Below are 20,000 nucleotides of genomic sequence, written 5' to 3' on the forward strand. Positions count from 1 at the left end.
TATAATCTGTTAAAATGACACGCTATAATCCCCAAATTTCCGTACTATATTTCTGCAGTATTCCACTCTACAAATCTCACCAATTTCCACTCAATAAAGATTATACTTGATAAAGTTTGTCTCTATAATCTTCCACTCTGTTACCTCCTCAACTTAGGCTCTATAATCACACACACACACACACACACACACACACACTCTTACCATGGCTTTACACCAAAGGCAGCGCCAGTCTTGTAATCGGAGAACACTGCCACACGTTTTATCACACACACTGCACTTTGCACTGACAGGCAAGTTTCCCTCCAACCACTGATGAGGCATAGAGATCTGAGACACAGAGACAGACAGACGAGTGTGATTACTTCTGATAAAGAGTCAGTTTTTACCAAGGTGTCCACTCACACTCACCCCGTCCTCATCCTCGATGATGTCCTTGCCGATGGACGCGAGCGTCGTCCACTTGCAGTTATTAGTGGCTCTGACAGCGCAGCGTTTATGCGCCTTAAACTTACACACTGCAAACAAACACACACACACGTATACATTTAAGACTGAAACACACCCCAAGCATGTGCTGGCATTAACCACTCACATTACAGCGTAAATAACATAAAAATGAACACCATTACGGCTAACACACACACACACACACATGCACACACACACCTTCGCAAGAGAGGCCATGTGATGTCACTCCACTCAGCGCTTCCCTGCAGACGTTGCAGTACGTGGGCCGAGCGTGCGAGCACGAGAACCAGTTATGCATCCCGGAGAAATGGTCCATACTGTACTGAGAAGACTAACACACACACACACACACACACACACACACACACACACACACACACACACACACACACACACACACAGACTGTTATGAGTTCAAATCCAAGCAGGCTGATCATCCAGGATCTTGATCTTTATTAATACTATTATTATAAAATTCCTCGAGGGTGCTGCACACTCTGAAGCGCTTTCTTTATTTTTTTTCGTGCCATCTTAAAAGCCTACAAGCGTCTACTCAGGGATTCGGCGATACTGATGCTGGTATCGGGTTCATTCACACGTGGTAAAAAAGCTCCGATGCCATGCGTTACTACCTGACGTAAGCCTGGCGTACGGTGCCGCAGTAATGAACAGACAACGCAAAACGGCAGAGATTAATGACGGCAATCAAAGCAAAGCAAACTGTGCTCTGTAAAAATATCATGAGGAACTACAGCATCTTCCTACAATGCAAATAACCTGATAAAACATCTCTATGGCTTAAGCAGTATCTTTAACCACACATGTGAGGACGAGCAGTTCACTTCAGCAAGCACTGAGTACTGAGACACTTCCTTTTCCTTCGCTCAATAACGTCTACGCTTTGCTCGTGAGTCTAAATGTAATTCACGACACGCTCGCTATAAAGAACGTTATAAAGAACAAGCCTAGTAGCCTAAGTGCGTTTTCATGGCCACTATTTAAACCGGGGGAACATAAAGAAAATTCTCTGATGTCTCTGATTGATTAATAGTAAGAAGGTTAATAATCATTTCAGTATCAGGATCAATGAGTACCAAAAAAAAAAAAAAAAAAAGGTATCGATGGATCCATACTACAAATTTTTACACTCCTTGAAGACTACAAGATTCTACTCCTACCAAAAAGAAGCCCATAAACTCTTGTTGTCATCTGGATTCTACTCCTGACCTTGTCCTGTAAAGGAAAACACACACACACACACACACACACACACCTCGAAGTGCTCTCTGCTCTGTACACTCCTCAGAGCTGCCATCCACTCCTCCATCTCCTTCCTGTTCTCAGCACAAAGAATCAATCTCCTGCATGGAGTGATAATCTACAGAGAGAGAGAGAGAGAGAGAGAGAGAGAGAGAGAGTAATAATACATTTAACCAACACAGCTGGAACCACACAGTCCCACTACACATCAGAATTCTGTGTGTGTGTGTGTGTGTGTGTGTGTGTGTATAACACAGTTGACGTCAGCTTCCACTTCCTGAGCCACTTACAAAGCCCCTCTGTTCCCACAGATAAAAATAACTCAAGCTTTCCTCTCTCTCTCTCTCTCTCTCTCACTCACACACACACACACACACACACAAAGCAAGCACACACTCATACCCTATAACCCCTTAAGCACACACTAGTTCACCAGTACACACACTCGTGTTTCTCTCTCTTTGAAATACAAGAATTCTAACAGCGAGTGAAGGTTTGCTGATTTAGGACACTTTTGTACCAAGAAGCCTGTTTTCTGTTAAACATCTAAGCAGCATGAACGTTCAGTCTAGTCATACGCATCACTTCCTGTGCAACACTCACTCACTCAAACACACACACTCACTCTCACACACTCACACACAGCTGGAAGCGGATACACGCAGACGAAATCTCCACCCTGCTATTAAAACTAAATCAGTCCAAATGTCAAACTATAAATACACATCAAACACACACTTACACACACTTGCACATACACACACACACTTGTGCACACACACACACACACACACACTTGCGCACGCACACACACACACACACACTTACATTCACAACAGCTTGAAACAGTTTAAAGGAGACAGAGACTGATCAAAGCTGAGTAGAAGATGAGAAAAGTGTGTGTGTGTGTGTGTATGTATGTGTGTGTGTGTGTGTGTGTGTGTGTTTGAGACTTACGGTGAAGCTGTTGTTGACGTTCTTCGTGCTGGACTCAGCCACGCTGGCATCAGTCAAATCCACCTCGTCAAAGATGATCGACTGGGAAAAAGAAAGAAAGAAAAAAAAAACGTTAAATTAATCAACTTGTCAAATATTTAATAAAATAAATAAATAACCACCCAACAATCCCTAGAGCATCACAGTCTCAGGTTTGTGCGATGGAACGATTTAATCGTCTAAACGATATTACGCTGCCACGATATCCAGTGACGTTTTTTCCCTCCGATTATATTACATCATCAAACTTTACGTATTTTGCGTAGGAGCTCCGCGGTTTGTCACCAGAGAATGCTAGCACGAGCTATCACTCAGAAATACGCAGCTCTGTATAAAACTGGTGCTAAAAAGTGCGTGAAATTTTCCGTTGGTGAAAAAAGATCGCTTCCGCTGCTCTGCGTCTGTGACGGAAGATGAATTTCATGCACGTCCAGACTGAATGCCTTATTCTGTGACGGACGTCTGGCAGAATTTTCTTTCAACGCGTTTAAAATTCGGTAAATTTTAAATCACGTAAAAATCCAGCTGAGTTTTCGTGACTGCCGCTGCCAACAAGCAGTTCCCGACCGCACAGCTGCTATTATTGTTATTATTATTACTATTATTATTAGTACATTCTGTCCTTAAACCTGAATTGGTACAAATGCTCATTTTCCTGCAGATGATTAAATCATTTATTATATTTATAATTAAAAAAAAAAAAAAGAAAATGTCAATATAACACAAGCCCAGTAGCTATGATTTCTTCCTCGGTACATAACATCTCTGGTGATGAGTCATATTGTGTTTGTCTTGGGCTAATGTTTCAACTGTGAGCTGTGGTTTTCTTTTTTCACATGTAAGCACTTTCATTTTTGCTCAAGGAAGCGTTTTAATGTCAGCGCAACGCTCTATCGTGTTCTACGCCCAATAAAAATAGCTCCTACCCGAAACCAGAATAGAAGCTTTGCATGTCCAAAAAAAAACCAGAGGCGTGTGATCAAGAGCATCGATGTGTTTATTAATCTCATGAAAAATACAGGAACCGATTAAAGCGTGTTATCTTTAAGCAAAAATACCAAGTAAAAAGGAAGTCAAGTAAAATGTCAAGTAAAAAAGAAAACAGTAAAAAATATAACTGTAATAAAAAAAAAAATGACGGATTTGACAACTGATTCTGAAACTCGACACCCACAAGACTCAGCTACTGTTCTTCTGACTTTCTGTTCTGAACTGTTCTGTGATTTCAGGTCCTTCTTTGAGGGATGTTTAACAGAATTTTTAAACTGTTTTATTATGACTCACATTTTTCTTTGTCTATTTTTAACACACAGGAAAAAAAAAACCTGTGATGAATGTCTCTTCTGAGTTGAAGCTCTTTGCTTCATTTTATTATTATTTTGGGGTTCAAGACAAAAAGATTTTACGATTTTACGTAATTCATCCAAGGCGAAAAGAGGTTTTGGAGCCTGAGTGCAAGTTAAATATAATAATTTATATATTTATTAATAATGTATATCTTTTTCATTTAAATATTATTTCGGATTGTTGATCATTTTGCCACATATAGTTAATTTTTTTAAGAAAATACTTTACAAAGAAAAGTATTTAAAAAGTGAAATCACAAATAGTTTCTCGAATTTGTGGAAATTTTTATTATTTTGTGTAACGTCTATTAAATATATTAGAGCTAAGTGATATAACAACATAACATAGATACCATGATTATGTATCTTATTATTATGTCACAATACATTTATAATCAGGTATCTTTGACTGCCGCTGCCAACAAGCAGTTCCCGACCGCACAGCTGATAAAATTATTATTATTATTATTATTAATATAATTATTTTGCTCTTCTCTCCTTAAACCTGAAATGATGCAACTGCTGAAACTTTACGTCTTTTTTTAATAATTACAAACTAAATCTAACTGAATGGAAGCAGCACATTTGAGATAGTTTTTTTCCTAATCTTTAAAAATTGCACATTTTTTTTACAGATTTTTCTCTCTCTCCTCTTCAGTGTAGTACACATTAAATAAAAGGATCATCAAACTTGGTTTAAAACGTTTTAATTTTTAAAGTTTTGATGCAGCACTTCTGGTTTCCCGGCACGTTGTTAGCTAAAGTATTATCGCGATACATATCGTGTATCGCAAAAATGTTTTCAGGCAACGTGAGGTGATATTTTTGTCATAGCCATAATTTGCTCAGAATGATTAGGGGTGCCAATAATTTTGTTGTTAGAATGACTCCTATTTGGCGACATCTTTAAAGTAATCTGTTAAAAAAAAAACATAAAAATGTATGTAGAATATTAAAATATTTATGACTTTTTGATGTTTTAATACGTTAAATGAGGAACCATCAGGTCACACTAACATTAGTGCTGAAAACTCTTTTTCTGAAGCTGGTTAAAGTTTGACACAGCGAGGCTGAAGGATCTGGATCTAATCATCGCAACACGTCCGTCTGCTCGCGTTCAGAAGATAAAATCCTGCTGTTATCAGGTGGCGCATGTGGATTAACGCTCAGCGCAGAGAGGAAGAAGAGAGAGGGGAAAAAAAAAACGTTTGAAAGATGAGCTCAATCATGTGAAACGAGGCGCAATTAGTGCCTCGCAATCTGTTTCATAATGTATGTCACCTCTGTCAACACTGATGACCTACAGAACTGAATTATTTTAAACAGAGGTTTTTAATTAAGATGGCTATCGGTTTACACAGAGACTGATAGCTTAGCGACACTGCTGTGAGTGCGCTCGATGGATAAAGACCGGAGAGAGAGAGAGAGAAGGAGAAGAGGGAAAGAGGAACTGGCATTGAAAAGTGAGAATGGAAGAAAGTGAGGAAAAACAGACTAGGAGGAAAAATGATAAGAGAAAGAAAGAATAAAAGAAAGAAATCAACATGTAAAGAAATACAAATACATTTGGAGGGAAATTGTTTTTTCTTGCTTTTTTCCCTCTGATAGGAAATTTTGCCGCTACATTAAAATCTCGCACTTTAATTTACGTTAAATATAATTTAGATTTACGTTAATTTACATGAGCGCATATTCCACTTCGATCGGACCATCGAAGCTCCTTCACTGCGTACACGAGGAACGATTCTGATTGGCCGAGTGCGGACACAGCAGCCAGGCACATCAAAGAAAAGTTAGCTTGTTAGTTAGCGTTAGTAGCTTGGTGGAGGCAAGTAACTGCAGAGGAAATTAGTTTACCTCACGAAGCGAGTGAGCGAGCGCGAAGCTATCGCGTGGAAAGCGAGTAACCACAATGATCACGTCGACTAAAATGAACGATGTCAGGAGGTTGCCTGATTATTATTCGTTCGTTCGTTCGTTCGTTGTTAGCTATGTTACTAATATAAGAGTTTTTTTTCTTTTTGAACCCAACCTAGAACATTTGACACCTTTGTCAGGTTACTTCCTAACGTACCTCCTGTTCTCATTTACTTTACCGCAGCTATAAACTGCCATCTTTCATGACTCCGCCCCTTCCTCTATATACAGCAGGCTGTAACCACCAAGTGCAAGCTTGAGGTATTTGCGAGCTAGCGTCCGCGCATTAGAATGCCATAGCCATCTACACTGATTTGGACCTCAGCGTGTGTGTGTGTGTGTGTGTGTGTGTTCGCTAACCCACCTTAGCAGTCTGAGCATAGTACAGTGTTCTCCCACGCAGTTTGAAGTAGCGTCTCTTCCAGCGCTGAAAAGAGTTCGTCTGTTTCATCAGCTTCCCCTCTTTCAGCACCGTCTGTCTCACACACACACACACACACACACACACCCACACACACACACACACACACACAGAAAACCCAGTGTCAGATATAAACACCGTGCGCTATTAATTTGCCATGTAGTTTCTGGAACCTAAATCTGGTCACATCATCACTGGGATTTCATTACGTTGCCATGACAACAATTTTCATGATCACCTTTCAAATTAAATTAATTAAGGAGATGGTCAGTGCTCCTAATCCTATTACAACCCACTAGCGAAGTTGTAATTACGAAGTCTTTACGTTGTCTGAACTGCACCACGTTGTACTTTTTATCCGTTTAGAGTTGCGTTTAATGGTGTAGCATCCATCCGTGAAACAAATTAGTTCTTGGTATCGTTTACTCTTTCTCTACGGCCAACGTTAGAATCAAAATTGTTTTCCGAAGCTCTGGCAATTATGATCTGAAAGGATGGCCGTGTGTGTGTGTGTGTGTGTGTGTGTGTGTGTGTGTGTGAGACACTCATTTCATTCTCAAAGCCTGATTCTCCAGAGCTGTTGTCATGGATACGCCATGTCTTAGGACATGCCTGCTTCAGATAATGTAATGGTTGACTGACATAATGCAAGCAACTAAGAATACATTTAAAAAAAAAAAAAAAAAAAAGTTTACGGACAGTACACTGAACACACACACACACACACACACTTAAGACAGAAAGAGACGTGAACGTGACATGAAGTTATCACAGAAAAAAGAGTGTTTTAACACACACAGACCTGATCGCTGCACAACTCCATGTCCAGCACTCTCTCAGGATGCTCTCATATAACACTGACTGCTCTCTCTCTCTCTCTCTCTCTCTCTCGCTCGCTTGCTCACTCTCTCTTTCACACACACTTCATCGATTTTGGTTTCCGCTGACATAAAAGGTCACGCTAAAGCATCTCAAAGTGTGTGTCTATGAATGCATCTGTGGTTTCAGGCTCATTCGACCACCTCTATGCACGCTGCTGCTTCTGTACATGTGTGTGTGCTGACATTCTGGTCTCTCTCTCTCTCTCACACACACACACACACACACACGAGCCTTTCATCTCAGTCTCATCTTAGACCGCTTGAACACGGATTGATCAACAAAAAATGACCTTTTCTCTCCCTCTCTATCTCTCTAAAACACACACACACACACACACACTAAAACACACACACACACAGAGTCAGCTGCTGCTTCACCCAGCATCCCAAGCTGCATCTGACTCCAGTGTACTTCTACACACACACACACACACACACACACCACAAACACACACATGCTCATTCATTAAAACATTAAGAGAGTAAAATTATTTAAGTGGAGTACATATATATAATAACATATACATATATATATAATAAACATATACATATACATAATATATATTACACATACACACACACACACACACACACATATACACACACACACTTAGTAGTAGTACTAAAAGAAGTTTTTAAAAAGTGAGGTACAAAACAGAAAGTGGTCAGTTTTGCTTTTCTGCTCTTTCTCCATAAAACCGTTATCCGTTAGCGGGATGGTGGCTGATGACTGACCGCCAGCCTGCAACTTATCTCCCGCCTCACCACCCAGGAAAGTCCGAAGCTGCTGCGGCCTGCACGGGTCTCACTGGAGCGGAGTAACGGTCATTAGCGGAACCGCATCTCACAGCGGCGGCTCATCTCTCTCTCTTTCTCCCTCACACTCACACTCACACGCGGCTTCTTACCTTACTGCGGATCTGACCGGAAGTGGACACTTTACGGATGAGTTTCTGCGGCGCGCCGGGCTCGTGCTCCGCGTCGCTGTCCGAGGACTCGTCCAGAGCGCGAGCTCCCTCCGCCACCGCTGCCGCTGCCATCCTCGCGCACGCTCTCCCCGAGAGAAGAGCCGCGCGCTCGCACGCTCCGCGCACCGGAACATAGCGCCCACTTCCGGTCAACACGAGGACTGCAGAAAGGAGTCAGAAGAGCACAGCGCCCACTTCCGGTCAATATCAGTACTCAAATGTGTGGTTTTAAACTCAGTGAGCCTCATTTCACAAGGCGGAGACAAACAGTTTATTCATAAAATTGTAAATCATTCGTATGAGTGTTTACACAAGACATGTGGTGCTCATGAAAATCTCATACATTCAGACAAAGGTTTGTTCATTCCTATTCATGCTCCTGAGTGTGTGTGAATTTACACATAAGAACTAATGTACACACTAATTAATGTAATCCTCAAATTAACCGAATTATACGATCGACTCATATAATGTGCATGGATTTCTGCACTTTTATTATATAGAACGACTTACAAAAGTGCTTTGGGGTCTCTGTCAAAAACACATCTTCATGCTAGTTCACAAGGTCAGGGACTAAGAGAACCATCGGAGACCATCAAAAAAACACCTCAACATCACTGGTCCACTGTGGGTGTGTCCCAATCCACACACCCTATTCACTATACAGGCAACATAAACACCATCATTAACACACTGTGGGTGTGTCCCAATCCACACACCCTATTCACTATACAGGCAAAATAAACATCATCATTAACACACTATGGGTGTGTCCCAATCCACACACCCTATTCACTATACAGGCAAAATAAACATCATCATTAACACACTGTGGGTGTGTCCCAATCCACACACCCTATTCACTATACAGGCAACATAAACACCATCATTAACACACTGTGGGTGTGTCCCAATCCACAAGCCACATAAACACCATCATTAACACACTATGGGTGTGTCCCAATCCACACACCCTATTCACTATACAGGCAAAATAAACATCATCATTAATACACTGTGGGTGTGTCCCAATCCACACACCCTATTCACTATACAGGCAAAATAAACATCATCATTAACACACTGTGGGTGTGTCCCAATCCACACACCCTATTCACTATACAGGCAAAATAAACATCATCATTAATACACTATGGGTGTGTCCCAATCCACAAGCCACATAAGCACCATCATTACACTATGGGTGTGTCCCAATCCACAAGCCACATAAACACCATCATTAATACACTATGGGTGTGTCCCAATCCACACAATCTCTTTAGTACATAGATCACATAAACACTAAAATTCACAAATGCCTCATCATTATCAATCCCTATGGACATGTTCCATTATCGCTCCATTATGAATGCATTTCAAACCACACAACACATTCACTACATTCACACCAGACACACTATTCACTATATAAGCCATAAAAACAATCACAGGCGTGTGTGTGCGTGTGTGTGTGTGAGAGAGAGAGAGAGAGAGAGAGAGAGGGTCAGTGAGTGTGTGTTATATAATGTAATGTATCCCTGAAAATAGAAGGGTGTGTGTGTGAAACTGTAGCTGGGTGGGGTTTGGGGACATGACCCTGCAATGCATGATGGGTAACAAAGCAGCGTGGGAGACGCAAAATGAGGTTGTATAACCCTGGAAACAGGGTCAGGCGTGTGTGTGTGTGTGTGTGTGTGTGTGTGTGGGTTGTGGCTTCCCCAAAAGCATCTTTTCTGTTACATTGATAGCTGGCTTACTTACACACACACGCACACACACACAGACACACACACAGGTGTACGGGGCGTGGCGGTGTACAGGTGTGTATAAGTAGAGACAGGTGAACACACTCTCTGATGTTCAGCTGAGGAAGAGGAAAATGCTTCATCACTGGAACTTGGTAAGTCAAACACCTTGTGTGATGGTGTTCATGTGGGTGTGGTTTGGGACGGGCCCACAGTGGAGTGATAAAAAATAATGTGTGCATCGGTAAAGCAGATTTGTGTGTGCGCGCGTGTGTGTGTGTGTGTGTGTAGGTAACGCAGAGTGTGTTTCCCTTCACTTTCTGGTTGGTGTGTATCCGCTGCATGTCAGTGCCAAATGACCGCAGCCTTCCCCTAAGCAATGACAGCTCAGTGCTGTATCCATGGGCGGGGCAGTGGGCGGAGTTTGACCTTTCATACTGTGATATGGTTCTGGATGCTCCAGTCCCTCCCCCTGCTGATCAGGTGCCATGGTTCTGCACGTGCTCACTGTGTGAACCCACTAAGGGGGAGAAAGGAGAGAGAGGAGACCGCGGATTACCAGGTATTACACACACACACACACACACTCACAGTTTACTCTGTGTATGTATTAATCCTCATTGTCAGTGACAGATCCATCTTAGATTTACTTCCTGGAAGTATCTATCAATGCTTCACTATTTTTTCTGCCATGTTTGCCTTTCTGTGTGTGTCGTGTGTGTATATAAGCGCCCCTATGGAGTGTCTGTATGAAGACTGACAGGAGTGACATGCACAAACAGTCAAGGGGTCGGCGACAGGGGGTGCGTCTCAATCAGCTCCCTAGTCCAGTAGTCAGGGCACTGACCTAGGAAGCTAGAGAGCTGATTGACATGCACCCAGGGTTATATGTAGCCTGGAACTGTGCTTCTCAAAGTGGGGTTCAGGAAGCCCCAAGGGTCCATGAAGTCCATGTGTGTGTTTTAACAGGAAGTCCTGGAGGTCTAGGATTGAGAGGGTTGACAGGACCTCGTGGTACACCGGGATTTGTAGGGCAGCAGGGACTGAAAGGTAAGACAGAAACACACATACAACTACAAGACACAAAGTGACTATAATATAAATAAGCAAAATATAATTATATGCTGTACTTGTACACACACACAGGTGAGAAAGGTGATGAAGGACTGAAAGGAGAGCGAGGCCCAATGGGACCAATGGGCTCTAAAGGCGAGGGAGGGCTCAAAGGTCAGTGAAAATGAAACTCATACTTGAATCTGCTTAACACACTTTGTATATGAGCCTTCAATATACGCACGTGTGAATTCCAGGTGATAAAGGGGATCGTGGTGAGGATGGCGCAGTCGGAGACCCGGGTCCAAAGGGAGCAGATGGTCAGTGCCCAGTGAGCTGTGTATCACTTCCTGGTCCTCCAGGTGAACCAGGTCTTCCTGGTCCGGTTGGATTACCTGGGTTATTTGGGCAGGCTGGAGCTCCTGGTGCTATAGGTCTGAAGGGTGATCCAGGCATGGATGGCACACCAGGCACACCTGGATACCCAGGTAACAAAGGTGAACCAGGCATGGAGGGAAATTGCTCATGTAAGGATGGACAAAAAGGTGAAGTGGGACCTGAAGGATCTAAGGGCACTAAGGGAGAGCTAGGTCAAATGGGGTCTCAGGGTGTTGCAGGACAGACAGGTCCTAAAGGAGAGCCAGGGGAGATGGGAAAGATGGGAATGCCTGGTCCATGCAGCCCAGCCATACAATCTGCATTCTCAGCAGCACTAAGATCATCATTCCCAGCTGCCAATCAGCCAATAGCGTTTGGGCATATCATCTATAACCTGCAGCAGCACTACAACCCAAGCACAGGTGTATACACAGCACCAGTCAATGGAACCTACACCTTCAGCTTCCACTTGACCGCCTCCACCCGCACCCTGAAGGTTGGACTCTTCTGGAACTTCCAGCCCGTGGTGAAGAGCACACTGGCATCAGAGTTAGGCTCCGCCTCCCAAAAAGTGGTGCTACACCTGAGTGTAGGGGACCAGGTGTGGCTCCAGGTGAAGGATAGTATCACTAATGGAATGTTCACTAGCGCTGAGGCCAGCAGCACCTTTAGCGGCTTCCTGCTTCATCCTGACACCTGTGACATCATCATGGGACGAGAGCTTCCTCCACCAAATATTAGTGGGGTGTACACCTGGGGAGATCCAGACCCCACCTTAAGCCCTAATATCTAGACCCTACATACCAATCCACACCCAACCAGCACGTCCTGATCCCATTCTCTTAGAAGAAAAACATGAAAATTGAAAGTTTGTGAGGAATTTATGGAACGTACAACTGGAGACACATTAAGACTCCCATCTAGACCCTTAAACACTAACCCTGCTCCCTACACACTAAGCTCCCTAGACCCTACACCCTAACCCACACCTACACAATGCATCCTGGAACCCTGCCCTTAGAAGAAAAACCTCTTGAAACTTGAAGCATTAAATCTGAAGGGAATTTATGGAACGTACAACTGGAGACAGACCTACACCCTAAGCCCTCCTCCCTAAACCACACTTGAGCAGTGTATCCTAAAACAATGCTCTTAAACTAACCTTGAACACCCTTAAGTGGAGACAGACAGGGACATGAACCTCTTGAAAATCAAAAAAGGGTGGTGGAGTTCAGCACAGTGTAGAGGACCAAACTTGCTCCCTGAACCGTAATCCAACCTGAAATCACTCCTCACACTCTAAACCCACAGCTGAACAACGCACCCTACTCCCTAAACTACTGTAAAAGTAAAATTGTAAAAAATCTGATTAAATGTAAGTTAATCAAATGAAAAGTTCTCCAGAGTTTTTGTATGTGAAATATTTTAATATTATAATAAAAATCATTCTGGTGGTGAACAGAACATTCATTAAAATTAGAATTAAATACCTTTTTGATGACAAGCATTTAAAGTGTGTGTCACTGTTATTGACTAAATATATAGATTACGGATGTAACAGGATATGAATACATGATTTGCATCGAGTACATTATTGCATCTGTTGTGTATCGGGACTGAGATCCTGTGGGACGCAGCTTATGCGGGCAAAAAACAAAAATAATCCTGCAAGCAGGATTAAAATCAGTCCCTTGAGTTATATGTGGTTGAGGAAATGTCAGAGCTTGAATTCTAACTCTTTTCCAGTGTTTTCCCTTGTCTCCATGGGCATAGTGATAGTGTTCATATTTAATAATAAATTCAGGTTTAGGCCACACCCACTTTGCATTTAATGCCAAATAAAGAATTAGATACAAATATCTAAATAGATATATACAGAAATAGTGACATTGCATTACCTATACCTACAGTATAAAGGTATAGTCATTTAATTGGGGCTGACTCGGGCCTGGTGTTAAGATGTTTTCTGTATTGACGTGGTCCCTGGATTCATCTCTGTCTTGGACTTTGGTTTTGCTAAATATAGACTTGTTTTGATCGAGGGTTTGTAAAAATAAAGTTTGTGCAGTCTTTTCTTTTCGCGTGAACAAAGTTTGACAAGACGAACATCTTTCCTAATGCACGAAAGAAGCCAACTAGTTGAAGTAAAGGTTTGGACTTGAATAGGATTTGATGTTTTTTTTTTTTTTGGTCTCAATCTGAACTCGATCTTGATTTGGCCTCGACCCCTTTAAGACTCGGTCTTGACTTGATCTCGGCTAGTCCTAGTCCTCGGGTAGTCCTTGACAAAGCCTTACATTAAATTTCCTGACCAACTGACCTTTATTCATGCTGTGTAAAATATTGTACCTGGAACAAAGAGATGTCCGTGTGTGTATGTGTGTGTGTGTGTGTATGTTGTCCTGGGTTGCGTGCATGCAAGTGCCATCTGATCCTTCAGTGTGTGTGTAATCTGGTAAGCAGCAGGTGTTTCTGTTGTTAGATCTGTGTAGAGATAAGAGTTTATCACAGCATCACTCTGTGTGTGTGTGTGTGTGTGTGTGTGTGTGTGTGTGTTGAGGTGTGTCTATACTCCCGAGCATATGTGAGAAGGTGTGTGTATGTGTGCGTATGTGTTACACCAAGATCTCCTACTTTTAGTCCCGTTTAATTTATTATTTATATCTATGTATTAAAAACGCATTAAAATAAATGTGGGAAAATTAGTATGTTGTAATATACATTCATTTAACATTGATATTAAGATAACATACACTATATCTACATATAAATGCAATTTTTCTTACCACCGTTTTGTTTGTATGGAAAGATTCACGATTTGATTTTTTTAGTTGTGTAAAATTCACACACACATACATACAATACACACAAACAGAGATAAGTAAAGCAAAAAGAAAGGAAGAAAGAATTTTAATATGTGTATGTTACACTACAAAACACATCCAGCTTCAGTTATACACTAATTTTTATTAATTATTTACCAACATGTTGCTAGTCAGATGCAGAGTAAACACAGATCACTAGTAAAACTACCCCTTCCTCCACCTAATACACGTTCGCGCTATAATAAACTCTATAACGCTGTAATAAACACTGTATAGTAAATACTGAATCCGGAAAAAGAGATGATCGGAGTCTCACGAGTCGTCAGCAGATTCATCATCGTCGCCGACCACGCCTTTGAGATACGAGCGCTTAAACTCTTCAAACACCATGTCCATGTCCTCACTACCCACACACACACACCCACACACACACACACACACACACACAAGAAAGCAATCAGATATGTGTGCCAACAAGTACAACAGTTCAGTGATGCTGCACTGACATCTACAGTGTAACTGTAACATTCAATGTTGACTCCCTGACGTTGTTCTTAAAGCAAACAGCTACGTTTGTGCTGATAAAATTTCCCCAGACACAATTAGCTGCTCAGTCTAGTCATGATGTGTCTGAATTACGGCAAATCCCTGACATGATAGCGCGTGTCACTTTATAACCAAACACGAGAAACGACAGCAATAGCATCCTCAGTTACAGGCAGCGAAGTCTCTAATGTCAGGATTTAACTGGATTAAATGGATTAACTGGATTAACATACATCACCTATTATCCATCCAGGCTGATTCCATAACTGGAATCATAATTGGAATCTTGTAAACTTAATTAAATCTTTTTTTTTTTATGATATCTCATATCTCAAAATCTCATTTCTTTGCTGGCATGCTGAATTTTGCTCTTAAATGAGCAACAGGATTGAGTTTTTGGTTTTTAGCAAATGTATTAATAAAATGTGGCATAATAAAACTAGCATCCATGCTAATGGCATGAGGGCGTTAAGGGCATTGTAAGGATTTACTTCAAATTTATTTTTTACTAAACTTTCAATTGTTAATTCGGGAATGTACTGTCTAAGTGACTTCATGAGTCAATAACACAATGTCATTGAAAATAAATAAAAAAAAGAACATCTCTCTCATAATTCAGATGATGCAACGATGCGTTCAAGTCACGCCGGAAAGATCGTATTTACGAGTTGAACGCACATGAACATGAACGCCACCACAAAGTCGTAATTACAAGAGGAAAACTCGTGGTTGTGTGTCAGGAAGAGAACATGATGGAATCAGTGGATGCAGCGTCTGTAGTTGAGGGTAAATTTGTTGAAACTGAACGAGTATTTAGCAGTGATGTGTCTTTATCAGGCGTTTTTATTTACAATAAAAAAAAGCTAATTGCCTGAAATAAATACAATAACATTGTACAATTACGATATAATATGTAACGATAAAGTTCACAGTAGCTTCATAAATTGATTAAAAACATAATAAAGCAAACAACACACATGATGCGCATTCTTTTTTTGTTCATTCTCTAGAAGTAGAGTTAAAAACCTTGCTGTATTTTTTTTTTTGTAGTTAATTAAGAGAAGGTTCACCGCCATCTTGCTCCGACCCAAGTGACTCGAACTCACCTGACGTCGTAATTACGACTTCCCAACTCGTAAATACGACCTTCCCAGGACTTGTGGAATGATCTGAATATTTATATTTCACAGAGGTGTTCAGGTAACAGGGTTGAGTGAATGTTCTGGGACTAAAGCAGATATATTTCATAACCTATAACACATGAATCAAGCCTCAATGGCTCAATGGAAAAGGATGTTTCAAGCATGAGATGTTAAATAGATTCAGATATTAATGCAAAAATAATGAGATTTTTAAAAATATATATATATTTTAAATGTAGTTAGTAGAATGCTGTTTTGTTTTCTAAGCAAATATAATATCAGTGAGACACAAAATGGCACCCCAATCATGAAATCACTCTCATGATAACCCTGGAAATGGAGCTAACTAGCTAACCACTCCCTGAAACATAGCACACAGGCTTGTGGTAAGAAAGCTGCATGTTAGCATTGTTGGTGATTCAGTATTGATGATTTGTACTCAAACGTTAATTGTGTACGCATGTTATGGCTTAAAAATCCTGTCAGAACTCATGTAAGCTAGCTGGCTAGTGTTAGCACCACCGAAGTGCTACGACTCAGTCATGCTAGGAGTTGCTAGCTTCCTCAAAACTGCTTTGAAATTAATTTGTTTTTAACATTGAGAAATGCTCACCCGTCTTTAACTGTTAAATCCCAGAGGAGGAAAAAAAAAGGAATAAAAAAACAAGATTTCAGTCAGTAAATGAAAAATGATCATTATATTCACCTCAGTCTAAAGTGAAAAAACAAAAACAAACCTAGCACCTCGGCTACTTGATAATGCTACATACAGAGAACGTAACCAGAATAATGGCTAATGGGAAAGCTAACAGAATGAATAACAAAAGAATTCAAACAAGAGCATCTGCTAGGCTAAAAGGAAGGCTAATAGGAAAAGGTTACAGGTCAAATAACAGGAAATGGTACAGTTGATTCCTAAGAATTAACAGGAAGGCTAACAGGGAGCAATATTTCTTTTCTAGAATGAGACGGAAAAACTTCTCCTGTGAGAAGTTAGCGGTTGTGTTGTAGAGCCACGCAGTTGCTAGCGCAGTTACAATGGTGTTTAATAGGAGGGAAAAAAAATGATTCCCTTCTTTTCTCACTCTCTACTTTCCAGCAGTGTTTCATGTCATGTTATGAGAAATGCAGTGTAGAAGAATGCAAAGCAAAGCAGAGACTCGGCTCGGCTAGTCAGCGATCTACGAGATGACGGCGGTGTTAGCGTGAACGTCAAAGCTTCAGAAGCTGATCTGTTTGAGCAGAGTGTACAGACGAGGGTGTGAGAGAGCCGGACCGACTAAAGGACTAAAGCGCCGCTGCATCGCTCTCATTTAGCTGCATCACTTTCCGCAGGCAGTCGAACGGCATTGTGGGTAATGTAGGAAACCGATAACCAAAGTGAAAATAGAGCCGATGAAAGACATTACAGAGTAATTATAAAGATTATAAAAGCAAGAGAGAGAGAGACAGAGAGACAGGGGCAGAGAAACAGATAGATAGATAGATAGATAGATAGATAGATAGATAGATAGATGAAAAATGGAGTGTATGTGACAGAGAGAGAGAGAGAGAGAGAGAGAAACAGAAAGAAAGACAGATGGAGAAGGGGACAGAGAGAGACAGAGAGGGAGACAGATGGATAAGCGGACAGAGAGAGAGAGAGACAGAGTCAGAGAGAAAGATAGATGGAGAAGGGGACAGAGAAAGACAGAGAGAGAGAGAGAGAGAGAGAGAAAGATAGATGGAGAAGGGGACTGAGAAAGACAGTGAGAGAGAGAGAGAGAGAGAGAGAGAGAGAGAGTCAGAGAGAAAGATAGATGGAGAAGGGGACAGAGAAAGACAGAGCGAGAGAGAGAGAGAGAGAGAGAGAGAGAGAAAGATAGATGGAGAAGGGGACTGAGAAAGACAGTGAGAGAGAGAGAGAGAGAGAGAGAGAGAGACAGAGTCAGAGAGAAAGATAGATGGAGAAGGGGACTGAGAAAGACAGTGAGAGAGAGAGAGAGAGTCAGAGAGAAAGATAGATGGAGAAGGGGACAGAGAAAGACAGTGAGAGAGAGAGAGAGAGAGAGACAGAGAATTTTGGATGCTGTTAAAGATCACACTGTAATTATAAAGATTAATATTCAAGTCGGTTGGCGTTTTCCTTTAATGTCAGTACACTATTAATGAGCTGACACTTTTTGACATTTACTCTACTAATAAAAAATTAAATATATTAACGTGTTTTAAACACTAGAACATCCTGGCACCTCTTTTACACGTTATCGCAACACAAATGCCGCATCGTCCATCAGCGTAAGCTAGCTATATTAACCCGAGCTGCCTAAATCCGAGGACGACAAGTCTCTGTGTCAGTTCTTCTCCTTCACTCCACTGGTGGAGCCACAATCATTAATTATTTACAGTCACTCTGAAAAATTAGCCTAATGTAGTATAACTACATCTGATTAGCTCACCTTCCTCAGGTTTAGGATGCATGAGCAGAAACGGCACCTCCACAGCAACCTCACTACACACACACACACACACACTTCGGTTATACATGGTATGAAGGTGATCATTGATTTTAAGAATATTTAAATGATAAACCTGATATAATTTTGTAAAATAAAATGTGTACATACCTCGAGCCGATCATGCTGTAAAAACCCAAACCAGAAAATTTATTCTACACAGTTCTTTACCAGCTATAATAAACTTTATAACATGGTAATAAACACTGCGTAATAAATAGTGAATGCAGAATTAGTCTTTGTGCTTGCTACACACACACACACACACACACACACACTCACCCAGCTGCAGTGCCCCTGACCACCACTCTGTAGGACACCAGCATGCCCAGAATCTCCTTCAGAACCTCCGCCTTCACTCTGTACACACACACACACACACACACACACACACACACACACCAGTTCTGTTATTCTGTCTTTAGGGCCCTTAACCTTTTCAGAGCCTAGTCCTTCACTTTTAGCCTTTAGGGTCCATAGACTTTTACTCTTAGACATTAGGGACCATAGACGTTAGAACGCTTACATCCTTGCCTTTAGCCTTTACGGCCCTCTTTTATTTTTTGCCCATAGCTTTTAGTTTTTTTGTCTCAATCCTTCTGAGTTCTTATTCTTTCACCCTTGGCATTTAGTACACTTAGAGCTTCACTCTTAGCCTTTAGGAACCATGGCCTTTAGAACACTTACACCTTTGCCTTTAGCCTTTAGGGCCTTTATGCTTTCATTTTTAGCCTTTTCCTTAAGTCCTCACTCTTTAGTTTCTTAGATATTACACTCTAAGACATTATGGACCATGGCATCTGGACCCCTTACAAATTTGTCCTTAGCCTTGTGGGCCCTTAGAGTTTCAGTCTTAGACATTACGGACTATAGCAGATACATCCTTAGCCTTTAGGATCCTCAGTCTTTCACTCTTCAGTATTTAAGGCCCTTAGAGCTTCGCTTTGTGTCTTTAGGGACCACAGCATATAGAATGCTTATATCTTTGCCCTTTGCCTTTAGGGCACTTAGAGCTTTGTTGTTAGACATCATAGACCAAGGCATATAGAATGCTTACACTTTTGCCTTTAGCCTTTAGGATCTCAGACGTTAGGGCACTTGGTCTTCCACCTTTAGCATTTAGAGCCCTTAGAGATTCGGCTTTTTGTCTTTAGGTACCATAGTATATAGAATGCTTAAACCTTTGCCTTTAGGGCCCTGAGTCCTTTAGGATCCTTAATCCTTTTTGTCTCTTAGTCTTTAGGCCTTTAGTTCTTTATGGTTAGCTTTCATAGCACTTACTTTTCTCACCCTCAGCACTTTAGAGCTCTCTGTCCGTTCAGTCTTAGGCTGCTTAGTCTGCGTCCTCTATCCTTTACAATCCTCAGTCTCTGTCTTTAGCATTAAAACTCTCTCCTTCGGGCTCTTAGTCCTTCCCATACTACAGTCGTTCCCAAACTGCAGTGCCCTGATGGAGTGTGCTGTGCTCTCACATGCTAGAGGAAGCCAGGTTGGTGTCCTCGTGCTTCAGCTTCCCATCCAGCGCTAAGCCCCGCCTCTCATGGTTGTTCTTCAGT

At 41.4% G+C, this 20,000-nt stretch overlaps 3 protein-coding genes across 7 annotated transcripts in view; 1 reads left to right on the plus strand and 2 right to left on the minus strand.

The window, feature by feature from the left end:
- LOC113544537 (diacylglycerol kinase delta) overlaps positions 1-8,368 on the minus strand; it is a 19,595-nt gene extending 11,227 nt beyond the window's left edge. For 3 of the 4 annotated variants that reach the window (XM_034310348.2, XM_034310349.2, XM_034310347.2), the window contains exons 1-7: positions 8,201-8,368; positions 6,355-6,465; positions 2,689-2,769; positions 1,745-1,849; positions 670-802; positions 412-518; positions 205-330 (exon numbers count right to left, since the gene is read on the minus strand). In XM_034310348.2, the coding sequence (XP_034166239.2) occupies positions 205-330; positions 412-518; positions 670-802; positions 1,745-1,849; positions 2,689-2,769; positions 6,355-6,465; positions 8,201-8,332 (795 nt within the window). In that variant the 5' untranslated portion in view covers positions 8,333-8,368. Of the gene's footprint in view, positions 1-204; positions 331-411; positions 519-669; positions 803-1,744; positions 1,850-2,688; positions 2,770-6,354; positions 6,466-7,213; positions 7,282-8,200 lie in introns of those variants that run through there. The other variant, XM_034310350.2, reaches the window with a different exon arrangement.
- A 1,657-nt stretch (positions 8,369-10,025) lies between these two features.
- LOC113544536 (collagen alpha-1(X) chain) lies at positions 10,026-12,928 on the plus strand. Its single transcript, XM_034310353.2, has 5 exons — positions 10,026-10,160; positions 10,297-10,567; positions 10,975-11,055; positions 11,152-11,232; positions 11,316-12,928. Exons 1-5 carry the CDS (start codon positions 10,140-10,142, stop codon positions 12,227-12,229), a joined length of 1,368 nt encoding a protein of 455 aa, XP_034166244.1. The 5' UTR covers positions 10,026-10,139; the 3' UTR covers positions 12,230-12,928.
- Positions 12,929-14,383: 1,455 nt separating this feature from the next.
- The window catches only part of sagb (S-antigen; retina and pineal gland (arrestin) b), an 11,422-nt gene continuing 5,805 nt past the window's right edge, over positions 14,384-20,000 (minus strand). The window contains exons 11-16 of one of the 2 annotated variants that reach the window (XM_026943505.3): positions 19,917-20,000; positions 18,727-18,804; positions 18,556-18,570; positions 18,388-18,440; positions 16,563-16,572; positions 14,574-14,664 (exon numbers count right to left, since the gene is read on the minus strand). The exon at positions 19,917-20,000 is cut by the window's right edge and continues 54 nt beyond it. In XM_026943505.3, the coding sequence (XP_026799306.2) occupies positions 14,574-14,664; positions 16,563-16,572; positions 18,388-18,440; positions 18,556-18,570; positions 18,727-18,804; positions 19,917-20,000 (331 nt within the window). Of the gene's footprint in view, positions 14,665-16,562; positions 16,573-18,387; positions 18,441-18,555; positions 18,571-18,726; positions 18,805-19,916 lie in introns of both variants that reach the window. The other variant, XM_034310765.2, reaches the window with a different exon arrangement.

The sequence above is a fragment of the Pangasianodon hypophthalmus genome, chromosome 14 (assembly GCF_027358585.1).
Source record: "Pangasianodon hypophthalmus isolate fPanHyp1 chromosome 14, fPanHyp1.pri, whole genome shotgun sequence".
Classification (NCBI taxonomy): Eukaryota; Metazoa; Chordata; class Actinopteri; order Siluriformes; family Pangasiidae; genus Pangasianodon; species Pangasianodon hypophthalmus.